At 49.6% G+C, this 24,395-nt stretch overlaps 1 protein-coding gene across 1 annotated transcript in view; it reads left to right on the forward strand.

The window, feature by feature from the left end:
* The window catches only part of LOC135272913 (DNA polymerase epsilon catalytic subunit A-like), a 37,631-nt gene extending 16,879 nt beyond the window's left edge, over positions 1-20,752 (forward strand). The window contains exons 4-8 of the mRNA XM_064371616.1: positions 7,285-7,350; positions 11,872-11,930; positions 13,226-13,298; positions 19,397-19,564; positions 20,510-20,752. Of these exons, the coding sequence (XP_064227686.1) occupies positions 7,285-7,350; positions 11,872-11,877 (72 nt within the window). The 3' untranslated portion in view covers positions 11,878-11,930; positions 13,226-13,298; positions 19,397-19,564; positions 20,510-20,752. The remainder of the gene's footprint in view (positions 1-7,284; positions 7,351-11,871; positions 11,931-13,225; positions 13,299-19,396; positions 19,565-20,509) is intronic.
* The last annotated feature ends 3,643 nt before the right edge of the window (positions 20,753-24,395 follow it).

A 24,395-nucleotide genomic window follows, 5' to 3' on the forward strand; every position in this document is an offset into this window, starting at 1 on the left:
CCCAGCTACTCAGGAAATAAATAGCCAGATAACCAGGCACGGTGTCTCACACCTGTAGTCCCAGTTATTCTGGAAATAAATAGACAGATAGCCAGGCCTGTTGTCTCACACCTGTAGTCCCAGCTATTGAGGAAATCAATAGGTAGATACCACGCATGGTGTCTCACACCTGTACTACCAGGTACTCAGGAAATAAATTATCAGATAGCGAGGCATGGTGTCTCACACCTGTAGTCCCAGCTACTCAGGACATAAATAGCCAGATAGCCAGGCATGGTGTCTCACACATGTAGTCCCAGCTAATCGGGTAACAAATAGCAGAAACTCAGGCATGGTGTCTCACACCTGTAGTCCCAGCTACTCAGGAAACAAACAGCAGATAGCCAGGCATGGTGTCTCACACCTGGAGTCCCAGCTACTCAGGAAATAAATAGCAGATAGTCACGCATTGTGTCTGACACCTGTAGTCCCAGCTACTCAGGAAACAAATAGCAGATACCCAGGCATAGTGTCTCACACCTGTGGTCCCACACACTCAGGAAATACATAGTGAGATAGCCAGGCATGGTGTCTCACACCTGTAGTCCCAGCTACTCAGGAAACAAATAGCAGATACCCAGGCATAGTGTCTCACACCTGTGGTCCCACACACTCAGGAAATACATAGTGAGATAGCCAGGCATGGTGTCTCCCACCTGTAGTCCCAGACACTCAGGAAATAAATAGCCAGATAGCCAGGCATGGTGTCTCACACCTGTAATCCCAGCTACTCAGGAAATACATAGTCAGATAGCCAGGCATGGTGTCTCACACCTATAGACCCAGCTACTCAGGAAACAAATAGCCAGATAGGCAGTCATGGTGTCTCACACCTGTATTCCCAGCTATTCTGGAAATAAATAGACAGATAGCCAGGCGTGGTGTCTCACACATGTAGTCCCAGCTAATCGGGAAACAAATAGCAGACAGCCAGGCATGGTGTCTCACACCTGTAGTCCCAGCTACTCAGGAAATAAATACCAGAGAGCCAAGCATGGTGTGTCACAACTGTTGTCCCAGCTATTCAGGAAATAAATAGCCAGATAGCCAGGGATGGTGTCTCACACCTGTAGTCCCAGCTACTCAGGAAATAAATACCAGAGAGCCAAGCATGGTGTGTCACAACTGTTGTCCCAGCTATTCAGGAAATAAATAGCCAGATAGCCAGGGATGGTGTCTCACACCTGTAGTCCCAAGTATTCAGGAAATAAATAGCAGATAGCCAGGCATCGTGTCTCACACCTGTAGTCCCAGATACTCAGGAAACAAGCAGCAGGAACCCACGCATAGTGTCTCACACCTATGGTCCCACCCACTCAGGAAATAGTGAGATAGCCAGGCATGGTGTCTCCCACCTGTAGTCCCAGATACACAGGAAATAAATAGCCAGATAGCCAGGCATGGTTTTTCACACCTGTAGCCCCAGTTACTCAGCAAATAAATAGCCAAATAGCCACGCATGGTGTCTCACGCCTGTAGTCCCAGCTACTCAGGAAATAAATAGCCAGATAGCCAGGCATGATGTCTCACACCTGTAGTTCCAGCTACTAAGGAAATAAATAGCCAGATAGCCAGACATGATGTCTCACACCTGTAGTCCCAGCTACTCAGGACATAAATAGCCAAATAGCCAGGCATGGTGTCTCACACCTGTAGTCCCCGCTACTCAGGAAAAATATAGCAGATAGCCAGGCATGGTGTCTCACTCCTGTAGTCCCAGCTACTCAGGAAATAAATAGCAGATGGCCAGGCATGATGTCTCACATCTGTAGTCCCACCTAATCAGGAAAAATATAGCAGAGAGCCAGTCATGGTGTCTCACACCTGTAGTCCCAGCTAATCAGGAAATAAATAGCCAGATAGCCAGGCATGGTGTCTCACACCTGTATTCCCAGCTACTCAGGAAATAAACAGCCAGATATCCAGGCATGGTGTCTCACACCTGTAGTCCTACCTACTCAGGAAATAAATAGCCAGATAGCCAGGCATAGTGTCTCACACCTGTAGTCCCAGCTACTCAGGAAATGAACAGCCAGATAGCCAGGCATGGTGTCTCACACCTGTAGTCCCAGCTATTCAGGAAATATGTAGCCAGATAGCCAGGCATGGTGTCTCACACCTGTAGTCCCAGCTACTCAGGAAATGAACAGCCAGATAGCCAGGCATGATGTCTCACACCTGTAGTCCCAGCTACTCAGGAAATAAATAGTCAGATAGCCAGGCATGGTGTCTCACACCTATAGTCACAGCTACTCAGGACATAAATAGCCAAATAGCCAGGCATGGTGTCTGAAGCCTGTAGTCCCAGCTACTCCGGAAATAAATAGCCAGATAGCTAGGCATGTTGTCTCACACCTGGCGTCCCAGCTACTCCGGAAATAAATAGCCAGATAGCCAGGCATGGTATCTCACACCTGTAGTCCCAGCTACTCAGGTAATAAATAGCAGAGAGCCAGGCATGCTGTCTCAAACTTGTAGTCCCAGCTGCTCAGGAAATATGTAGCCAGATAGCCAGGCATGGTGTCTCACACCTGTAGACCCAGCTAGTCAGGAAATAAACAGCCAGATAGCCAGGCATGGTGTCTGACACCTCTACTCCCCGGTAATCAGGAAATAAATAGCAGATATCCAGGCATGGTGTCTCACACCTGTAGTCCCAGCTACTCAGGAAATAAGCAGCCAGATAGCCAGGCATGGTGTTTCACATCTGTAGTCCCAGCTACTCAGGAAATAAATAGCCAGATAGCCCGGCATGGTGTCTCACATCTGTAGTTCCAGCTATACAGCAAATAAATAGCCAGATAGCCAGGCATGGTGTCTCACATCTGTAGTTCCAGCTATACAGCAAATAAATAGCCAGATAGCCAGGCATGGTTTCTCACAGCTGTAGTCGCAGCTACTCAGGAAATAAATAGCCAGATAGCCAGGCATGGTGTCTCACACCTGTAGTCCCAGCTACTTAGGAAGTAAATAGCCAGATATGCAGGAATGATGTCTCATACCTGTAGTCCCAGCTACTCAGGAAATAAATAGCCAGATAGCCAGGCATGGTGTCTCACATCTGTAGTCCCAGCTACTCAGGAAATAAATAGCCAGATAGCCAGGCATGGTGTCTCACATCTGTAGTCTCAGCTACTCAGGAACTAAATAGCAGAGAACTAGGCATGCTGTCTCACACCTGTAGTCCCAGCTACTCAGGAAACATATAGACAGATAGCCACGCACGGTGTCTCACACCTGTAGTCCCAGCTACTCAGGAAATAAATAGCCAGATAGCCAGGCATGGGGTCTCACACCTGTAGTCCCAGCTACTTAGGAAATAAATAGCCAGATAGCCAGGCATGGTGTCTCACACCTGTAGTCCCAGTTACTCAGGAAATAAATAGCACATAGCCAGGCATGGTGTGTCACACCTGTATTCCCAGCTTGTCAGGAAACAAATAGCAGATAGCCAGGCATGGTGTCTCACACCTGTAGTCCCAGCTACTCAGGAAATAAATAGCCAGATAGCCAGGCATGTTGTCTCACACCTGTAGTCTCAGCTACTCAGGAGGCTGAGGCGAGAGTATTGCTTGAGCCCAAGACGTGGTGATTGTAGTGATCGTTCCACTGCACTACAGCCTGGGTGACAGAGCCAGATACTATCTCAAAAAAACAAATGTTGTCATTTGAACACAGTGACTCATGCCTGTTATCCCAGAACTTTTGAATGTCCAGGTGAGATCCCTTGAGCCCAGGAATTCGAGACCAGGTTGAAAGGCAACATAGTGAGACTCTGTCTCACAGAAAATTTAAAAAGTAGCCTAGAATAGTGGCACATGCCTCTGGTCCCAACTTCTCAAGAGGCTGAGGCAGGAAGATCACTTCAGCCCTGGACGTCATGGCTGCAGTGAGCCGGGATTGCACATTGTACTCCAGCCTGGGCAACAGAGTGAGATCTTATCTCAAAAGTTACATTGTCAAACTCCTAGAAGTAGAAAGAAGAATGGTAGCTGCCAGAGGCTGTGGCGGAGGCAAGAGGGAGTTACTCCCTGGCAGTTACAAAGTTTCAATCATGCAAAATGAGTATGTTCTAGGTCTGCTATACACTTTCATGCCCGTAGTTATCAATCCTGGATTGCTCAATTAAAATTTTGTTAAAAGGGTGGATCTCGGACACACCCCCTTCCCTCGCGGGGACCGCTGACACAACCCCCTCCCTCGCGAGGAGCTCGGACACACCCCCTCCCTCACGGGGAGCTCGGACACACCCCTTCCCTCACCGGGAGCTCACGCACTCACCTCCTTCCCTTGCCGGGAGCTCGGAGAACGCGGAAGTGCCCGCTCTGCAGCCGTCTCCGTTACCAGCCCGCGCATGCGCGCTCCTGGAAGAACCAGCAGCCCCGCCTCTACTTCCGGTTGGCTCCGCGTGAGGGGCCGGCCTCCGGCAACGTCACAGAGGCGGACCGTTGGCGACTTCACGCGGAGGTGTGTTGTCTGGGAGCTGCGTTGTCTTCTCCGCAGAGCAGAGCCCGGTAACCTCCACCTCCCGCTGTGTCCTGTGTGCTGCTGGCCGGAGAAGCGTAGGTAACAAACTGCGACCCAGCACCGCGTTTATGTGGGTCAAAAATAGAAAAAGTGTGTCCGGACCCTGGGGAGGTAGGACGTTTCCTTCAGGCCAGGAGTTCAAGGGCAGCCTGGCAAAGTGGTGTGACCCCATTTCTGTAGTCCCACCTCAGCCTCCCAGCTACTTGAACCCCAAGGTTCAAGGCTGCAGCGAGCTGTGATCCTACCACAGCACTCCAGCCTGCGAGACTGAGGTAAACCCTGTCTTAAAAACTAAAAAAGAAAACTATCCAAGCGTGCGATATTGGGGGGCTGCTTCAAGAAAAATGGAGGCTGCCTGGGCCCTGTAATCCCAGCACTTTGGGAGGCCGAGGCGGGAGGATGGCTTGGAATCAGGAGTGTGAGACCGGCCTGAGCAACATGACAAAACCCCGTCTCTACAAAAGATACAAAAATTAGCCAGGCACAGTGCATGCCTGACCTAGTATTTTGTATTTTTTTGTAGAGATGGGGGGAGTCTTGCCCCCGTGTTGCCCAGGCCGGTCTCGAACTCCTGAGTACAAGCCGTCTTCTCACCTTGGCCTTCAGAGTTGTTGGGATTAAAGGTGTGAGCCACGGCGCCCCACTTGGGTTAGGCTATTTAATAACAAAGTCTGTGGCTCGGCTTGGTGGCTCACACCTGTAATCCCAGCACTTTGGGAAGCTGAGACAGATCACTTGAGGGCCGGTCCCAGCGGGGGAGTCCAGGGGCAAATGGTGCGGGGTGGGCAGGAGGAGACCAGGGACGGCGAGCCGGTCCCGGCGGGGGAGTCCCGGGGCAATAGGTGCGGGATGGGGGCAGGAGGAGACCAGGGACAGGGAGCCGGTCCCGGCGGGGAAGTCCAGGGGCAAACGGTGCGGTGGGGGCAGCAGGAAACAAGGGAGGGCGAGCGGGTTCCCGCGGGAGAGTCCAGGGGCAATCGGTGCGTGGGAGGGCAGGAGGAGACCAGGGTCGGCGAGCCGTTCACGGCGGGGGAGTCCAGGGGCAAACAGTGCGTCGGCGGTCAGGAGGAGAACAGGCCTGGCGAGGCGGTCCGGGCGGCGCAGCTCAGGGTCAAAGGCTGCGGGAGGGGCAGGAGGAGACCAGGCACGGCGAGCCGGTCCCGGCGGGGGTGTCCAGGGGCAAATGGTGCGGGGGGCGGGTCAGGAGGAGACCAGCGACAGGGAGCCGGTCCCGGCGGGGGTGTCCAGGGGCAAATGGTGCGGGGGGCGGGTCAGGAGGAGACCAGCGACAGGGAGCCGGTCCCGGCGGGGGAGTCCAGGGGCAAACGGTGCGTGGGGGGGCAGGAGGAGAACAGGGACAGCGAGCCGGTCCCTGCGAGGTAGTCCAGGGGCAAATGGTGCGGGGGAGGCAGGAGGAGACCAGGGACGGTGAACCGGTCCCGGCGGGGGAGTCCAGGGGCAAACGGTCCGGGGGGTGCAGGAGAAGACCAGGGACTCCGAGCCAGCTCCTGCCCGGGAGTCCAGGGGCAAAAGGTGCCGGGGTGGCAGTAGGAGACCAGGGACGGTGAACCGGTTCCAGCGGGGGAATCCAGGGTCAAATGGTGCGGTGGGGGGGTGGGGCCAGGAGGAGACCAGGGACAGGGAGCCGGTCCCGGCAGGGGAGTCCAGGGGCAAACGGTGCGTGGGGGGGGGGGGGGCAGGAGGAGACCAGGGACAGCGAGGCGGTCTCGGCGGGGGAGTCCAGGGGCAAACGGTGCGGGGGTGGCAGGAGGAGACCAGGGAACCCTAGTGGATCCCCACGGGGGAGTCCAGGACCAAAAGGTGCTGGGGTGGCAGCAGGAGACCAGAGACGTCGAGCCTGTCCCCACGGGGGAATCCAGGGCAAACGGTGCGAGGGGAGGCAGGAGGAGAACAGGGACCGCGAGGCCGTCCCGGCCCGGGAGTCCAGGGGCAAACGGTGCGGGGGGGTGCAGGAGGAGTCCAGGGACGGCGAACCGGTCCCGGCGGGGGAGTCCAGGGGCAAAATGTGCTTGGGGGGCAGGAGGAGACCAGGAAGGCGAGCCGTTCCCGGCGTGGGAGTCTCGGGGCAAAAGGTGCGGGGTGGGGGCAGGAGGAGACCAGGGACAGGGAGCCGGTCCCGGCGGGGGAGTCCAGGGGCAAACGGTGCCGGGGGGGCAGCAGGAAACAAGGGAGGGCGAGCGGGTTCCCGCGGGAGAGTCCAGGGGCAATCGGTGCGGCGGGGGTCAGGAGGAGAACAGGCCTGGCGAGGCGGTCCGTGCGGCGCAGCCCAGGGTCAAAGGCTGCGGGAGGGGCAGGAGGAGACCAGGGACGGCGAGCCGGTCCCGGCGGGGCTGTCCAGGGGCAAATGGTGCGGGGAGCGGGCCAGGAGGAGACCAGCGACAGGGAGCCGGTCCCGGCGGGGGAGTCCAGGGGCAAACGGTGCATGGGGGGGCAGGAGGAGACCAGGGACAGCGAGCCGGTCCCGGCGGGGGAGTCCAGGGGCAAATGGATAAAAAGAGGTACTAGACTTTAAAACTTCTCTTACAGTGTCCAATTAAACTAATTATGAGAACCGCCAAAAAAGGGAAAAATTTTTTCAAAAGCAGTAAAATGGTATGGACTGTCGAGATGTAAAATACAGGAAATAAGTCATCATATGTTAATGTTGCTCTGAAATAGGGACATATTATTGACAATCAACCTTTGCTCAATTTTCAGAGAAATGGAATGATCGTATCACTGATCTACGTAAACACATCGAAGAATTATCTGAAAGAAAATACGGTATGTCTAAACTGGAAAAGTCCTGTAATACTTTGTTCATGAGTGTTTACACAATGGAGTCGCTGTTCATCTTTTTTTTTTTTTTTTTTTTTTTTTTGAGACGGAGTCTCGCTCTTGTTACCCAGGCTGGAGTGCAATGGCGCGATCTCGGCTCACCGCAACCTCCGCCTCCTGGGTTCAGGCAATTCTCCTGCCTCAGCCTCCTGAGTAGCTGGGATTACAGGCACGCGCCACCGTGCCCAGCTAATTTTTTTGTATTAATAGAGACGGGGTTTCACAATGTTGACCGGGATGGTCTCGATCTCTCGACCTCGTGATCCACCCGCCTCGGCCTCCCAAAGTGCTGGGATTACAGGCTTGAGCCACCGCGCCCGGCCTCGCTGTTCATCTTGTAGTGTCTGTCTACAATCTAGAAACATTCTTTGTTTCTAGATTACTGCAAAGCTAAGGAAAAGTTGTATCTCTTAAATTATCGGTTAGCATTTCTTTGAAACTTTCAGCATGGATATTGGGGATTTATTTACATATTTATTGCAAAGCCCTGGATCTTGGGGATTTAATTAATATTGTTTTTCTTTTTAACTAATTGTTTCTCTTTATCTGCTTTGTTAAATTTGGTATTAGGTCGGGCATGGTGGCTCATGCCTGTAATCCCAGCACTTTGGGAGGCCAAGGCGGGCAGTTGATGAGGTCAGCTTGGCCAAGTCTCTTATCCTGTCTGAGCCTTGGTATTGTCTTTCGTGGTTGTGAGAACTGCAGATCTGTCTCGAAGATTTGATAACATGCTACAGTGCTTCACATAATACCGGGTATATAAATACACAATAAATGCGTCTTCCTTAAGTTCTTATTTACTTATTTATTTATTTTTTGAGACAGAATCTTGCTCTGTTGCACACACTGGAGTGCAGTGGCATGAGATCTTGGCTCACTGCAACCTCTGCCTCATGGTTTCAAGTAATTCTTCTGCCTCAGCCTCCCAAGTAGCGGGGATTATAGGCGTGCACCACCATGCTCAGCTAACTTGTCTATTTTTTAGTAGAGACAGGGTTTCACCATGTTGTCCAGAGTGGTCTTGAACTCCTGACCTCAAGTGATCCACCTGGCTTGGCCTCCCAAAGTGCTGGAATTTCAGGTGTGAGCCACTACACCCGGCCTATGTTTTTATGATATTGTTAATTTAGTATTATTCTGAGTACAAATCATTTGCTGTTAAAGTTTTATGAATTCACTGTTTTATAAATTGACTGACAATTTTTATAAATGTCAGTGCTTTTATAAGTTGAAACTGATTATGTTGTGGGGGCTTTTGTTGTGATGGTGGTTTATTAGATTATTTTGTTTAAAGACAACAATGTTCATCTGTTGTGAAATTATAAAACGTGAAATTATAAAAACAATCTTCACATTTTATAATTTTAAAGCAATATTAATGGTAATTGCCTTAGGGAAAGTTTTTTTTTGTAATATGAAAGTATGATATTCAAGTTTAGTGTACAGCAAAGGATATTAAATCTAAGCACTAATGTGCTGTATAGTGCACTTGAAACATTAGTACTAATATCAGTGTTTAGCAGATAGACCTTAACACACGATGATAGCAAAAAAATGGAGCTGTTTTGATGGGAGACTGTTGGTTATGTTTGATTTTAATACTCCCCATGCTCTTGACTTTCTTTTTTTTTTCTTTGAAACAGAGTCTTGCTCTTTCACTCAGGCTGGAGTGCAGTGGTGTGATCTCAGCTGACCGAAACTTCCACTTCTTAGGTTGAATCGATCCTCTTGCCTCAGCCTCCCTAGTAGCTAGGACTACAGGTGAGTGCCACCATGCCTGGCTAATTTTTTAATTTTTAGTAGAGATGGGGTTTCACCGTGTTGGCCAGGCTGGTCTCGGACTCCTGACCTCAGGTGATCCAGCCACCTTGGCCTACCACTGTGCTGGGGTTACAGGTGTGAGCCACCCCCACTTGGGTAGCTCTTTTTTGAGATGGAGTTTTGCTCTTGTTGCCCAGGCTGTAGGGCAATAGCTCAATCTCAACTCACTGCAACCTCTGCTTCCCGGGTTCAAGCTGCTATTCTGCCTCAGCCTCCAGAGTAGCTGGGATTACAGGCATATGCCACAGTTAATTTTATATTTTATTAGAGATGGGTTTTTTTCATGTTGGTCAGGCTAGTCTGGAACGGTCTACCTCAGGTGATTTGCCTGCCTTAGCTTCCCAAAATGTTGGGATTACAGCCATGAGCCACCATGCCCAGCCCAGCTCTTGGCATTTTATAGCTGTTATATTAGTTGAATCTTGAGTAAATAAATGCTAGCTTAAAAGTTGCAGTTCAGGGAATCTTCTGTTTCCGTTATTAAAAAAAATTATTTTTACAAGTCCAATAAGGTTACACTGATGTTTCTGTTTTGAAAATATTACCTCTTCCATTTAGTACTGTATGTATTAAATAATATTAGCTGGTATGTTTTTCTCTCTTTATAATGTGGTTCAGATTTCTGTAGAAAGTCTGGCTGTATCTACATTGCCTTAATGTAATGGGATCTATGTATCTTTTCTTTTCTTTTTGAGCTGGAGTTTTGCTCTTGTTACCCATGCTAGAGTGCAATGGGGTGATCTTAGCTCACTGCAACCTCTGCCTCCTGTGTTTAGGTGATTCTCCTATCTCAGCTTCCCAAGTAGCTAAGATTATAAGCACTCACCACCACAACTGGCTAATTTTTGTATTTTTCTTAGAGATGCGGTTTTGCCATGTTGGCCAGCCTGGTCTCCAATTCCTGACCTCAGGCGATTCACCTGCCTTGGCCTCCCAAGTGCTAGGATTACAGGGGTAAGTCACCCTGCCTGGCTGTAGTGGGATATTTCACTGCAAACTTTGATGAACAGAATATTAGCACTTTGGGTGTTATTTTTATTTTCCTCACACTGTTTTTCTTTGGACTGAATTACAATAACAGAAGTAAAGATGAAATTATAAAAGTTAAAGAGCAATGCCTGGCTCAGTGGCTCATGCCTGTAATCCCAGCACTTTGGGAGGCCAAGGTGGGTGGATCACGAGGTCAGGAGATCGAGACCATCCTGGCAAACATGGTGAAATTCTGTCTCTACTAAAAGTATAAAAATTAGCTGAGCATGGTGGCGGGCACATGTAGTCCCAGCTACTCAGGAGACTTAGGCAGGAGAATCACTTGAACCCGGGACACGGAGGTTGCAGTGAACTGAGATTGTGCTGCTTCACTTCAGCCTGGTGACAGAGCGAGACTCCATCTGAAAAATAAAAAGTTAAAGAGCAATACAGATTGTGTTTAAATGATCTCTCTTTTTCTTTTTGTCCCGATAGCTCAAACAGTAAAAGCCAATGGTCTGTTGATGATCCTATACCCCTTTTCTCCAGTCTCATGTTGAAGATCTCTATGTAGAAGGACTTCCCAAAGGAATGTTTTTTCCTTTGTGAGACAGAGTTTTCACTCTTGTCGCCTCGGCTGGAGCGTAGTCGCATGATCTCGGCTCACTTCAACCTCTGCCTCCTGGGATCAAGCAATTCTCCTGCCTCAGTCTCCATATGGGCCAGGCTGGCCTCGAAATCCTGACCTTGTGATACACCTTCCTTGGTCTTCCAAAGTGCTGGGATTACAGGCATGAGCCACTGTGCCCAGCCTATTTTATGTATTTTTCATCTTTCCCTTTTTAATTTATCTGGGTCCAACTTTGAGTCAGTCATGCCAGTGTTAGCTTTTGAAACATGAACACCGCCCACACCTGACTGGCATGCAACTTACATTTTCTTTTACAATGTTGTGCTACTTTTGCTGAAGAAAAGAGTATCCATGTCTTGCTTTTCGGCCTGAGATTTTCATAGCATATGTGGGAATATATGATTGTTTTTGTAGATATGTAGAGGAAGATAGCCTTGAATGCAATGCAATATTAAAGGATTCCATTTAAGATTTTGTAGTATGCTTCAAAGAGCTGTGTGTTGCCAAGTTGCCACTTTACTTGTGAGGACACATGCTCCATGAAGCAACTTAGGAGACAATTTGCAATTATTTTTTTTTTTGTTACTCTTTAGAAACCTCAACTGAAGATTTAGTTGTGCTCAAGCATTCAGATTGTCTTTTCTTAATTTTTTTCTGAGAGGGAGTCTTGCTCTGTCACCTAGGCTATGTAGTGCAGTGATGTGATCTCGGCTCACTTCAACCTCTGCCTCTTGGGTGCAAGCAATTCTCCAGCTCAGCCTCCTGAGTAGCTGCGATTCCAGGTGCCTGCCACCACACCCAGCTAAGGTTTGTATTTTTAGTGGAGATGGGGTTTTACCATGTTGGCCTGGTTGGTCTCAAACTTTTGACCTTGTGATCCGTCTGCCTCAGCTTTCCAAAGTGTTGGAATTACAGGCAGGAGTTACTGTGCCCAGCCTGTCTTTTCTTTTCAAAACCACCCTTGGTGATTAAATATTAAATATGTACTAATGGATATTACTGTGCTAAATATTGCCTAGTGAATATTAAATATTCTCACCTTTCAGACATGAACTTATGAATTCAAGAACTGGAGATTTACAGCTTGATAAACCAGCTTCAGGAGGTACGTCTTCAGTCTTAGGCCAGATGAGAAGATTATGTGCAATAATTATTTAATGATTAACATTGATTTCTTTAATGGTACCTTCCACGTGAAATAATATGTCTCTAACTATTAATTGTTTTCCAGGATAAGAGAATTCATGCTGTCAAAATTCTAATGCCCTCTAAAACAGTCAACTTATTTTCTTTGTATTAACCCATTATAAATACATGTGGATGCTGGATTAATGGGTAGACAGCAGTAAAATAACAATCTTTGTCCTACTTCTCAGATGCAAGATTTATTTGGCGTAGCGCATCGAACAGTTTATTGTTCAAGTCTACGCCAGTCAACTGAAAAAGCATTCATCAAATGCTCATGATACCCAGAACATAAGAAGGTTTCCTTTTAGAGTATGCAGCCATGCGTATCATGTCTTCATTGTTAGATGTGTTTTCAAAGAAATAGAATTGATTTTCTCACTAGTTTTGGCTCTGGCGTGGTATGGGGACAAAACAGAATGGAATTAAGCTGTTTAGATTTACTAAAATGGGAGGATTGCCAGCAAGATCATGTCCCTAGTCTCCCCATAGCAAATGTCTCCTGCTAGCTGTTTATTTATTTATTGAGATGGAGTTTTGCTGGGTTGCCCATGCTGGAGTGCAGTGACATAATCTCAGCTTGCTGTATCCTCCCACCTTCTGGGTTCAAGCAAATCTTCCCACTTCATGTTTCAGGTAGCTGGGATTACAGGCACCTGCCACCGTGGCTGCCTAATTTTTGTGTTTGTAGCAGGGATGGGGTTTCACCATGTTGGCCAGGCTGGTCTTGAACTCCTGACCTCAGGTGATCTGCCTGCTTCAGCCTCCGAAAGTGCTAGGATTACAGGCATGAGCCACTGTGCCTGGCCCGGTAGCTGTTCTTGAGCACACCGCGTTCTGCTTTTTTCAAGCTTTAATGAATGTCTGGTTCTTCCTTTTTTTGTTCAGTGTTAGCATTGTTTCAGTAATAAGTACATTCTGGAATCTTAGAAATAGTTTTAGTCACAGGAAAGAAAAGATACTGCCTATTTTATAATAATAATATTTAGGCCGGGCATGGTGGCTCACGCCTGTAATCAAGCACTTTGAAGGCCAAGGTGGGTGGATCACCTGAGGTCGGGAGTTCAAGACCAGCCTGACCAATGTGGTGAAACCCCGTCTTAAAACAGTAATAATAATAATAATAATAATAATAATAATAATAATAATAATATTAACAACCCAGGTTAGTAAACCCATTACATTGAGAAAACTTGTATTTTTGTGTTTCGACAGTAAAGGAAGAATGATGTGCCAGAATCACCAAACTAAGAAAGACAGTGGATCAGCTTTTCTGCAAAACAATTGGGTAAGCCTTTTTTTCCTCCTTTAAAGTATGTTACTGAGTAATGTCTTTTGTTTTGTTTTGTTTTGTTTTCTTTGTATGGAGTCTTGCTCTGTCACCCAGGCTGGAGTACAGTGGCTCTCTGCAACCTCCATCTCCCGGATTCAAGTCATTTTCTTGCCTCACTCTCCCGAGTAGCTGAGATTACAGGCGCACACCACCATGTATAGCTAATGTTTGTATTTTTTTGGTAGATGTGGATTTCACCATGCTGGCCAGGCTTGTCTTGAACTCCTCATTCTGTGATTCCCACGTTTTGGCCTCCCAAAGTGCTGGCATTACAGATGTGAGCCACCACACCTGGTGGGAATGTTTTTTATAATGTTTTATCTTAGGAAAGTAAATACAATGAGTAGGACTCAGCTCCAGTTTTCTCTCTTTTTTTTTTTTTTTTTTTTTGGTGATGGAGTTTCAGTGTTGTTGCTCAGGCTGGAGTGCAGAGTGGCACTGTCTTGGCTCACTGCAACCTTCACCTCCCAGGTTCAAGCGATTGTCTTGCCTCAACCTTTCAAATAGCTGGGATTGTAGGCACCTGCCAGCATGCCTGTCTAATATTTGCATTTTTAGTAGAGTTGGGGTTTCATCAGTTTGGCCAGGCTAGCCTAAAACTCCTGACCTGAGTTGATTCCCCCTCCTCCCAACATGTTGGGATTACAGGCATGAGCCACTACACCTGGACTCTCTGACTTTTTTTGTTTTTTTATTTAGATGGAGTCTCATTCTGTCACCCAGGCTGGAGTGCAATGGCAGGATCTCAGTTCACTGCAACCTCTGCCTCCCAGTTTCAAGTGATTCTCCTGCCTCAGCCTCCCGACTAGCTGGGATTATAGGCATGACCACCACACTTGGCTAATTTTATATTTTCAGTAGAGACAGGGCTTTGCCTTGTTGGTCAGGCTGGTCTCAAACTCCTGACCTCAGGTGGTTCAGCTGCCTCAGCGTCCCAAATTGCTGGGATTACAGATGTGAGCCACCATGCTTGGCCATCCTACAGTTTTTAATAGGCATAGATTATGGAAATTTTAATCCTACATAAGAGGAGAGAGTCGGGTAATGGAACCACATATGCTTTTTACTGAGTAGATTTTTCTGTACAGTCAAAGGTTTTCTGCAGGAGGATTGACACCATTGGGAAGCCTCTTTTCTTTGGGCTTTACCTGTGCCTGGGTGCCACTCTGTAGTAACAGAGCTTTGGCAGTAGCCACCACTGGGCATTTGAAGGTACAACCTCAGCCAACCTGTCTCATCTATCGTGTTCCTTAAATACTTCATCAACATTTCAAAACACTGTTTTAATTTGTTATTCAACAGCTTTTGCCACCCATAGTTGCTCTCTGCCCCATTTTTATTCTGCTTCTCAGCACAATTCTAGGTTATTGTTCTCTGTTCCCCCATTTTTTATAAAAATGTTCAAATCTTGTGGACTCTTTCTTGGCTCCTCTCTGTCTCATTTTCAGTCTCTTGAGGCCCCTGCCCTCGTCCTCTCTACACTGGAGAGTGCCAGCCGGCAGCTTCATCCTGAGCCCTCTTTCTTTCTTTCTTTCTTTTTTTTTTTTGAGATAGAATCTTCCTCTTGTCACCCAGGCTGGAGTGCAGCGGCACAGTCTTGACTCACTGCAACCTCTGCCTCCCTGGTTCAAGCGATTCTCCTGCCTCAGCCTCCTGAGTAGCTGGGATTACAGATGTCCGCCACTATGCCTGGCTAATTTTTCTATTTTTTTAGTAGAGATGAAGTTTCACCATGTTGGCCAGGCTGGTCTTGAACTCCTGACCTCGTGATCCACCTGCCTTGGCCTCCCCAAAGTGCTCAGATTACAGACATGAGCCCCTTTGCCCAGCCTCTTTCTCTCTTCTTACTGTGTCTTACAGATAATCCCACCTTGCCCACCTCTTGAAAATATTATATTGTCTGTGTCTTTGAGACTCTCATTCCTGGCCCTGAAGATGCTCCTCATACCAGACCTCTATATTTACCTATCTGCTTGACCCCTCCTCAGGCTTCATATGTCCCAGGCAAAGTCCCCATTTCCCTCTCCAGGAGCTCCTCTCAGGGTCTACCAGCTGCCCAAGCCAGATGCCCAGGAGTTACCCTGAGGTATGATTGTCTCCCTTCCCGTATCCAGCCTAGCAAGGCCTGCTGACTCTGCCCAAACACAAAGCCCGGATTCTACCCCATCCTCCTTCACTGCCCTCCAGTGCCCAGTTAGAGCCATGCCACAGAACGGCCAGGTCAGGCTCATTGAAAGCAGGAGGTGGAGCCTGTCATTCTCTGGACTGTCATCTGTAGTGGCTTCCACTGTACTTGGAGAAACCTCACAGCCCCTGATTGGATCTGCAGGGGCATGGGTGAGCTGCTCTCTGCCATTCCTCTGCTTTTCCCACATGCCCTCTGTGGATTGCTTGCTCTGTGCCAGCCACTCTGGTCATTTGTGTGCCTCTCTTCCTCTCAGGTCACAGCCTCCTGGCACTGTTGCGCTGAGGGCTGGTGTTTGTGGAATGCTGTTAGTTGAGGGCTTTCTGCGCTTCTCCTTTCTATTAGCATCACAGTTGAAATGTCACCATGCTGGAGAGGTCTTCACTGAGCACCGTCTCACCTCAGCCTCCAGGCTCACTGATTCATCCTCCTTTCATTTTTCACAGAGCGCTGCTGGCTGACTTCTTCCTCCTGCTTCAGCACAGTGGCCCTGACAGCGCAGATCATGCCTGTCTTGTTTACTTCTCAAGCAGGTTCTCAAGTGATTCTCCTGCCTCAGCCTCCCAAGTAGCTGGGATCACAGGTGTGCACCACGACACCCAGCTAATTTTATTTTTCATTTGTAGTAGAGAAGGGGGTTCCACCATGTTGGTCAGGCTGCTCTGAAGCTCCTGACGTAAGGCGATCCACCCACCTTGGCCTCCCAGAGTGCTGGGTTTACAGGTGTGAGCCACTGTGCCCGGCCAGGAATGGATTATTTGTATGCTTCCCCTTTTGAGCAAACTGTCGTGGTGTTGGTGGGAGTGTAGTAGCAGTGAGGACGACCAGAGGCCACTCTCGTCACTATCTTGGTTTTGGCTGGCCGCTTTACTGCAACCCATTTGATCAGCAAGGTCTTTATGAACTGTATCTTGTGCTGGCCTCCTTCGTCACCCTGTGACTTAGAATGCCTTAACTATCTGAGAATGCAACTCAGCAGGTCTCAGCCTCATTTTACCCAGCTCCTATTTTAGTTGGAGTTGCTCTGGTTCAAATGCCTCTTGACGGTATTGCTGCTTGCTTTATGGTCCCCGAAAGGGGAAAGGAAATCTTAGGATTTTCATTGCTGTGAACCACTGCAAGTATTGAGAAAATAATCACTACATCCAACCTCATAATCCTGAAGTCATTTGGTACCTGTGAGTCAGGTGTTGGAAACTGGGCGCTGTGGGAGACGGTGCCCTGCCCCATGCATTCTGGAGCATTTAATCCGGTGGGGAAATGTGTAGTAAGTAGGAGATATTTACTATGTAAGAAGGGGTTGTGGTCTGGGAAAGAATTAAGTGGAATAAGGGGGATACTGAGGCAGAGGGTGCGATTGGGACAGCCTTGGTGATGCGTGAGGAGCACATTCTGCAGCTGGTCTCACCTCTTTCTAAAACTTGCAGTTTTCACTCTCAACCCTAACAAAGGGTTCTTTTTTGTTTTATAGAAAGTTTGTCAGAATTAGGTTTATATATTTTCTTATTGAATTAACAGAATAATTTGATGTAACGTCACTCTCTAGTATGACTGAAAGCCTCTAATCTTTTACTGTTATTTATTTATGGGCATATTTCTTTTTACAGCTATGATAATTATTTCACTTTGTGTGATTTCTCAAAAACACATGTTTCTTATGTCAAAGAGCTCCTACACTAGATCCCTTCAGATTTGATGCTAATAACATGAAGTAAGAATTTAAGACAAGTCTTTAGATGTTAAAGGAAAGCCAATCTAATAGCAAAGAAATTAAGTAATTAATTTCAAGTTGACATTCACGTTGAGTTGCGGAGGTGGGGGAGGCAGTTTGGTAAATGAGTTCAGAAGTAAGGAGAAAGGTCTGGCAATAGATAGAATTTTGGATTTTGTAGTAGTGTTTTGATAGCAGTTGTTGATAGCACCAAAATAAATTATCAGTGAGCTCCCTGACAGCTCCCTGACTTTTCTTTTTCTTTTTTTTTTTAAATTATTTATTTATTTATTTGTTTTATTTTATTTCATTTTATTTTTTTTTTGAGATGGAGTTTCGCTCTTGTTACCCAGGCTGGAGTGCAATGGCACGATCTCGGCTCACCGCAACCTCCACCTCCTGGGTTCAGGCAATTCTCCTGCCTCAGCCTCCCTGGTAGCTGGGATTACACGCACGCGCCACCATGCCCAGCTAATTTTTTGTCTTTTTAGTAGAGACGGGGTTTCACCATGTTGACCAGGATGGTCTCGATCTCTTGACCTCGTGATCCACCCACCTCGGCCTCCCAAAGTGCTGGGATTACAGGCATAAGCCACCGCGCCCAGCCTCCCTGACTTTTCTTTTTAAAGAAACAGGGTCGTGTTATTTTTCTGGGCTGGGCTAGAACTCCTGGGCTCAAGTTGTCCTCCTGTCTCAGTCTCCTAAGTCGTATCTAGGGCTACAGCCATGTGCCACCATGCCGAGGTTTGAGCCACTCCCAGCCATCATGTTGCAAAATATTTAAATGTTACGTTCAGAGGTGCATGGGAGATCTGTATATAAATAGCATCACGTAAATTGCTTGAATGTTTCTCGTTAGAGTTCTGTTTGGATGTGGCTTTAGAGCAGGGATTAGTAAATTCTTTTTTACTTTTTTTTTCTTAAGGCAGATTCTCACTCTGTTGTTTAGGCTGGAGTGCAGTAGATCCCTGCAGCCTCTGCCTCCCGGGTTCAACTGATTCTCTTGCCTCAGCCTTATGAGTAGCTGGGACTACAGGTGCCGGCCACCACACCCAGGTTTTTTTTTTTTTTTTTTTTTTCCTAGAGACAGGGTTTCACCATGTTGGCCAGGCTGGTCTCGAACTCCTGACCCAAGTGATGCCCCCGCCTTGGCTTTTCAAAGAGTTGGGATTACAGGCATGAGCCATGGTGTGTTACCATTTTTTTTTTCTTTTTTTACATTTTTAAATTACAGTTTTTATACCTATTCAGAAGTAGAGAAAATAGTACAATGAACACAAAAACCCATTCCTGGGTTTCTGTGATCATTAAGATTGTCCTACATTTTGTTCTATTTCTTTTCCTCCCTTTGCAAGAATATCATAAAGCAAATCACAGTCTTCACATCGTTTTACCTGTTCAGTGCACATCCCCAAACAGCCACTATCTCATCACATCTCACAAAACTAAAAATGATTTTTTGGCGTCAGCTCATTGTTTGCTTTATATCTGGATCCAAACAATCTTCTTGTGCTAACTTGGTTATTATGCCTCTTTTAATCTAAACCAGCCTCTGCTTACTATTGTTATTTCACATTCCATGAATTCTTTGTGGAAAGTTATTTCTTTTAAAATAACATGCTTACAAGGTTGAAGGGGTAAAGAATATCGATCTTGTGGTTGCAGTGCAGATGAAAGTGTAGCCTGAATGGGCCAGTGTGCAGCAGCATGGAGGAGGGTTATTAGAGGTCACCAGCAGGGAGTAGCAAAAGGCTGCTTCCAAATAGTATTTACAGGCTGGGTGCGATGGCTCATGCCTGTAATCCCAGCACTTTGGGAGGCTGAGATGGGCGAACCACCTGAGATCAGGAGTTTGAGACCATCCTGCCCAAAATGGTGAAACCCGGTCTGTACTAAAAAATACAAAAATTAGCCAGGCATGATGGCAGGTGCCTATAATCTTAGCTACTTGGGAGGCTGAGGTAGAAGAATTGCTAGAACCTGGGAGGTGGAGGTTGCAGTGAGCTGAGATCATGCCACTGCACTCCAGCCTGGGTGACAGAGCAAGACTCAATCTCAAAAAAAAAAAAGTGCTATTTAGGTTGTATTCTTTATTTTCTATAATAATTTTCTTTCTCTCTCTTCCTAAGGGTATTAAAAAAAAGTTTTATCTTTTAGGATCTTTGAAGATCTCTTTTAAGACCAAAACTTTGAAGCACATTCAAATGATTTGTATGTGGAAGGACTACTGGAAAACATTCCTTTCAGAAATCCCTCGTGATATGGAATTCCAAGGCTGGAAAACAATCAGTCAAGTGGGCAACTGAATTAAATTTTTATTAAAAGGTAAGATAATCTGCAGAAACAAATTAAGAAGAGATTAATTTGATGAAGATGGGCCTTTTGTTCCCGTCTCATTATGACTTCTTTATATTTACAATTAATATTTAGATTCGCTTATTGAACAAACGTTTATTTAGTATAAGCGTTAGATGTGCAAAATTGGGTCTGACAAGAACCCTGTTGTTGGGGGCTTAATACTAAGAAAAATAAAATGAGAAGTTATTGAGCATTTTTGGGGAAGAAGCAAGGATGACATATCCAGTTACTGTCTCATTAAAGATCAATGAGAAAGCAAAAGCCAAGTATTCTAAATTCCATCAGAGAAAACCATTTAAGCTTTTGTTTTTGAGACAGTCTCACTCCGTCACCCAACCTGGAGTGCTGAACATGATCATCTTTAAACACAAAAATTAATCACCATCACAACAGAAGCCCCACAACATGATCTTCTTCACTTACCAAAAGCGAAAAGAGAAAGGGAACCTGTTTCAAATATGAGTAAAGGCAGGGAGGTGTCAAATATGGTCACATATTCACATACCTCACCCATCGTGTGTGGAGTGAGGAGTGCCATGTGGGTGTGGTGGGATTGCACAGATAGACTTGTGTGACCAAGTGGAAGAAGGGCTTAGAGCCTACCAAAGAAGTGACAGTCATTAAATGGTCTCATAGTGTTATGCCCTAGCGAGTTTAAACAGACGCGCCATGCACTGAGTTTGTTGAGAGTCCACCTTTATGCTGGCATCTGAGAGTCAGCTAGAGGTTTGAGAGAGCTCAAACCTCTCGGCCAAGAACAAAGGTCAATCAACACTTTTATACCAGTTTAGGGTCGGGGGCAGTAAGCAGATTATTACAGAAGCAGAAGGAGCAGGTCAAGGGAAGGGGGGCTTGTCTAACAAAAAGTTCTACTTAAGATTGTTTTTTTACTCAAGATGTTTTTTCACTCAGGCGCATCTCCCTCCTGACAGTGGCCTCTCCAGGCCCAGCTCTGGCCTCCCGAGCACCAACCGCTGCCTGCCGGTGGCTACCCTAGGCCAAGATCCTGCCTGCCTCCTGGCTGCGTCCACAAGCCCAGCGCCTCCCTCACACTGGCCGGTTGAGGCCCAGCTCGTTCCTCTGGCAGACGTCTCTGGACCCAGCTCTCGCCTGGCGCTGGCCTCGCATCTGGGCCCAGGTCCTCCCCCGGGCCAGCTCGTGCCTCCCGGCGGCCTTTCCAGGCCTGAAGCTTCCTCTCTGGCCCCAGCCTCCCCAGGCCTGGCTCCTGCCTGCGCTAGGCCCCTCCGGGCCCAGCCTCCGCCTCTCAGTGGACCCTCCAGACCCAGCTCGTGGCCTCACCGTGGCCTCCGCTCAGCCCAGCTCCTGCCTCTGCAGCAGCGTGTTTCCACATTGCCCCCAGCCTCCCCGTGGCCGCCTTGGGCCAAACTGGTGCCTTCTGGTGGCCCCCTGGGCCCAGCGTTGGCCTTCTGGAATCCTCTGCGTGTCCAGAATATCTTCAGGTCAGCCTCTCGGGGCCCAGCTCCTCCTCCTGGCGGCGTCTAGGGACCCATCTTCCCGCTTTGCCTCGCAGCAACCTGTGTGGACTCGGCTCCTGCCCTGCTCCCGGCAGCCTTTGTAGGCCCAAAAGCTCAGGCCCTCAACTCAGGCTCTCCAGGCCCACTGGCTCATGCCTCACGCTGGCCTCTCCAGGCTTGGCTCCTGCCCTCCCAGGGTGTCTCCAGGCCCCAGACATTCCCAAGTCAGCTTCTGCCAGCCCAGCTCCTGCTGCCTCCTCCCGCTGGCCTCCAGAGGCCCAAGCATTGGGTCCTGAAGTCCACCTCTGCAAGCCCAGCTCCTGCCCTCCTGGCGGCCCCCTCAACATAGGCGCAATATGTCATCACATAGGCGCAATACGTTGTCACGTGGGCTCCTCCAGGACCAGCTTCTGTCTCCCAGCGGCCCCATGAGGCCCAGCTCCTGTGTCTCACCAGCCTTCCAGGAGGCCCAGCCTATGCCTCCCTACTGGCGGACTCCCCAGGCCAGGATCGTCCTCCTGGCCATGTCTATGGGCCCACATTTTGCCTCCCAGCAGCCTCTTTTGGCTCGTCTCCTGGCCAGTTACCGGCAGCCTTTCGTCTGTCGTCCCGAAGCTTCCTCAGGTGGGGCCTTCCGGGCGTCCCTTCTGCCTCCCGGTGGCCTCGACAGGCCCACCTACCTCCTGACAGCGGCTTCTCCAGGCCCAGCTCTGGCCTCCCCACAGCCTCCCCAGCATCAGCCACTGCCTGCCGGCGGCTTCCCCAGCCCAAGATCCTGCCTGCCTCCCGGCTGCGTCCACAAGCCCAGCGCCTCCCTCACACTGGCCGGTTGAGGCCCACCTCGTTCCTCTGGCAGACGTCTCTGGACCCAGCTCTCACCTGGTGCTGGCCTCGAGTCTGTGCCCAGGTCCTCCCTCGCACCAGCTTTTCTCAGCCCACCTCACCTCTCATGGACTCTCCCTCCCGGGCCAGCTCCTGCCTCCCGGTGGCCTCCCCAGGCCCAGCTCCTGCCTGCACTAGGCCCCTCCGGGCCCAGCGTCCGCCACTCAGTGGACCCTCCAGACCCAGCTTGTGGCCTCACTGTGACCTCTGCTCAGCCAAGGTCCTGCCTCTGTGGCAGCCTGTATCTACAGGCCTCGCCCCCGGCCTCCCCGTGGCCTCCTCAGTCCAAGCTGGTGCCTCCCGGCGGCCCTCCTGGGCCCAGCATTGGCCTTCTGGCATCCTCTCCATGTCCAGAACGTCTTCAGGTCAGCCTCTTGGGGCCCAGCTCCTCCTCCCAGTGGCATCTAGCGGCCCACCTTCCAGCCTGGCCTTGCAGCACCCTCTGTGGACTCGGCTCCTACCCAGCTCCCGGCAGCCTTTGTAGGACCGAAAGCTCAGGCCCTCGACTCAGGCTCTCCAGACCCACCTGGCTCATGTCTCAGGCTGGCCTGTCCAGGCTTGGCTACTGCTCTCCCAGAGCGCCTCCAGGCCCCAAACGTCCCCGAGTCGGCTTCTGCTGGTCCAGCTCTGGCCTCCTCCTGCTGGCCTCAGCAGACCCATGCATTGGGTCCTGAAGTTGGCCTCTCCAGGCCCAGCTCCTGCCCTCCTGGCATCTCCTCCACATGGGAGCAAAACGTCATCAGGTTGGGCCCTCCCGGGCCAGCTCCTGCCTCCCAAAGGCCCCCTGGGCCCTAGCTCCGGCCTCCTGTCAGCCTCTCCAGGAGGTCTAGCCTATGCCTCCCTAGGCCCACATCCTCCTCCTGGCCACATCTATGGGCCCATGTTTTGCCTCCCAGCAGCCTTTTTTTTTTTTTTTTTTTTTTTTTTTGAGACGGAGTTTTGCTCTTGTTACCCAGGCTGGAGTGCAATGGCGTGATCGCGATTCACCACAACCTCTGCCTCCTGGGTTCAGGCATTCTCCTGCCTCAGCCTCCTGAGTAGCTGGGATTACAGGCACGTGCCATCATGCCCAGCAATTTTTTGTATTTTTTTTTTTTTTTGAGACGGAGTTTCGCTCTTGTTACCCAGGCTGGAGTGCAATGGCGCGATCTCAGCTCACCGCAACCTCCATCTCCTGGGTTCAGGCAATTCTCCTGCCTCAGCCTCCTGAGTAGCTGGGAATACAGGCACATGCCATCATGCCCAGCTAATTTTTTTTTTTTTTTTTCTTTTTGAGACGGAGTTTTGCTCTTGTTACCCAGGCTGGAGTGCAATGGCGCGATCTCGGCTCACCGCAACCTCCGTCTCCTGGGTTCAGGCAATTCTCCTGCCTCAGCCTCCTGAGTAGCTGGGATTATAGGCACGTGCCATCATGCCCAGCTAATTTTTTGTTTTCTGTTTTTTTTTTTTTTTTTTTTGAGACGTAGTTTCGCTCTTGTTACCCAGGCTGGAGTGCAATGGCATGATCTCAGCTCACCACAACCTCTGCCTCCTGGGTTCAGGCAATTCTTCTGCCTCAGCCTCCTGAGTAGCTGGGATTACAGACATGCGCCACCATGCCCAGCTAATTTTTTTGTATTTTTGGTAGAGACGGGGTTTCACCATGTTGACCAGGATGGTCTCAATCTCTTGACCTAGTGATCCACCTGCCTCAGCCTCCCAAAGTGCTGGGATTACAGGCGTGAGCCACCGCGCTCGGCCCCCAGGAGCCGAGCCAAAAGAGGCTGCTGGGAGGCAAAACATGGGCCCATAGACGCGGCCAGGAGGACGTTCCGGGCCTTGGGAGGCAGAGGCTGGACATCTTGGAGACGTCGACGGGAGGCAGGCGCTGGGCCCCAGGGAGCTGCTGGGTGGTAGAACCTGGCCCTGGAGGGGCCCACGCGATGACGTATTGCACCCATGTTGGGGGGGCCACCGGGAGGGTAAAAACTGTACCTGCAGAGGTGGACTTCAGGACCCAATGCTTGGGCCTCCCACGGCCAGCGGGACTGGGCCTCCGGGCCCAACTCTGGACCCCCCACAGCCTCCCCAGCACCAGCTGCTGTGTGCTGGCAGCTTCCCCTTGTCAAGATCCTGCCTGGCTGCCTGGCTGCATCCCAGCTGCGTCCACAGGCCCAGCACCTCCCTCACACTGGCCCGTTTGGGCCCAGCTCGTGCCTGTGGCAACCCCCCCGGACCCAGCTCTCGCCTTGCACTGGCCTTGAGTGTAGGCCCAGGTCCTCAGCCCAGCTCGCATATCACAGTCTCTCCCGGGCCAGCTCCTGCCTCCTGGCGGCCATTCCAGGCCCTAAGCTTCCTCTCCAGGCCTGGCCTCCACAGGCCCAGCTCCTGCCTGCACCAGGTCCTTGTGGGCCCAGCTCGTGGCATCACCATGGCCTCTGCTCAGGCCCAGCTACTGCCTC

Source organism: Aotus nancymaae, unplaced genomic scaffold, assembly GCF_030222135.1.
Source record: "Aotus nancymaae isolate 86718 unplaced genomic scaffold, 86718_ANA_hifiasm-v0.15.2.pri h1tg000145l, whole genome shotgun sequence".
Taxonomy (NCBI): Eukaryota; Metazoa; Chordata; class Mammalia; order Primates; family Aotidae; genus Aotus; species Aotus nancymaae.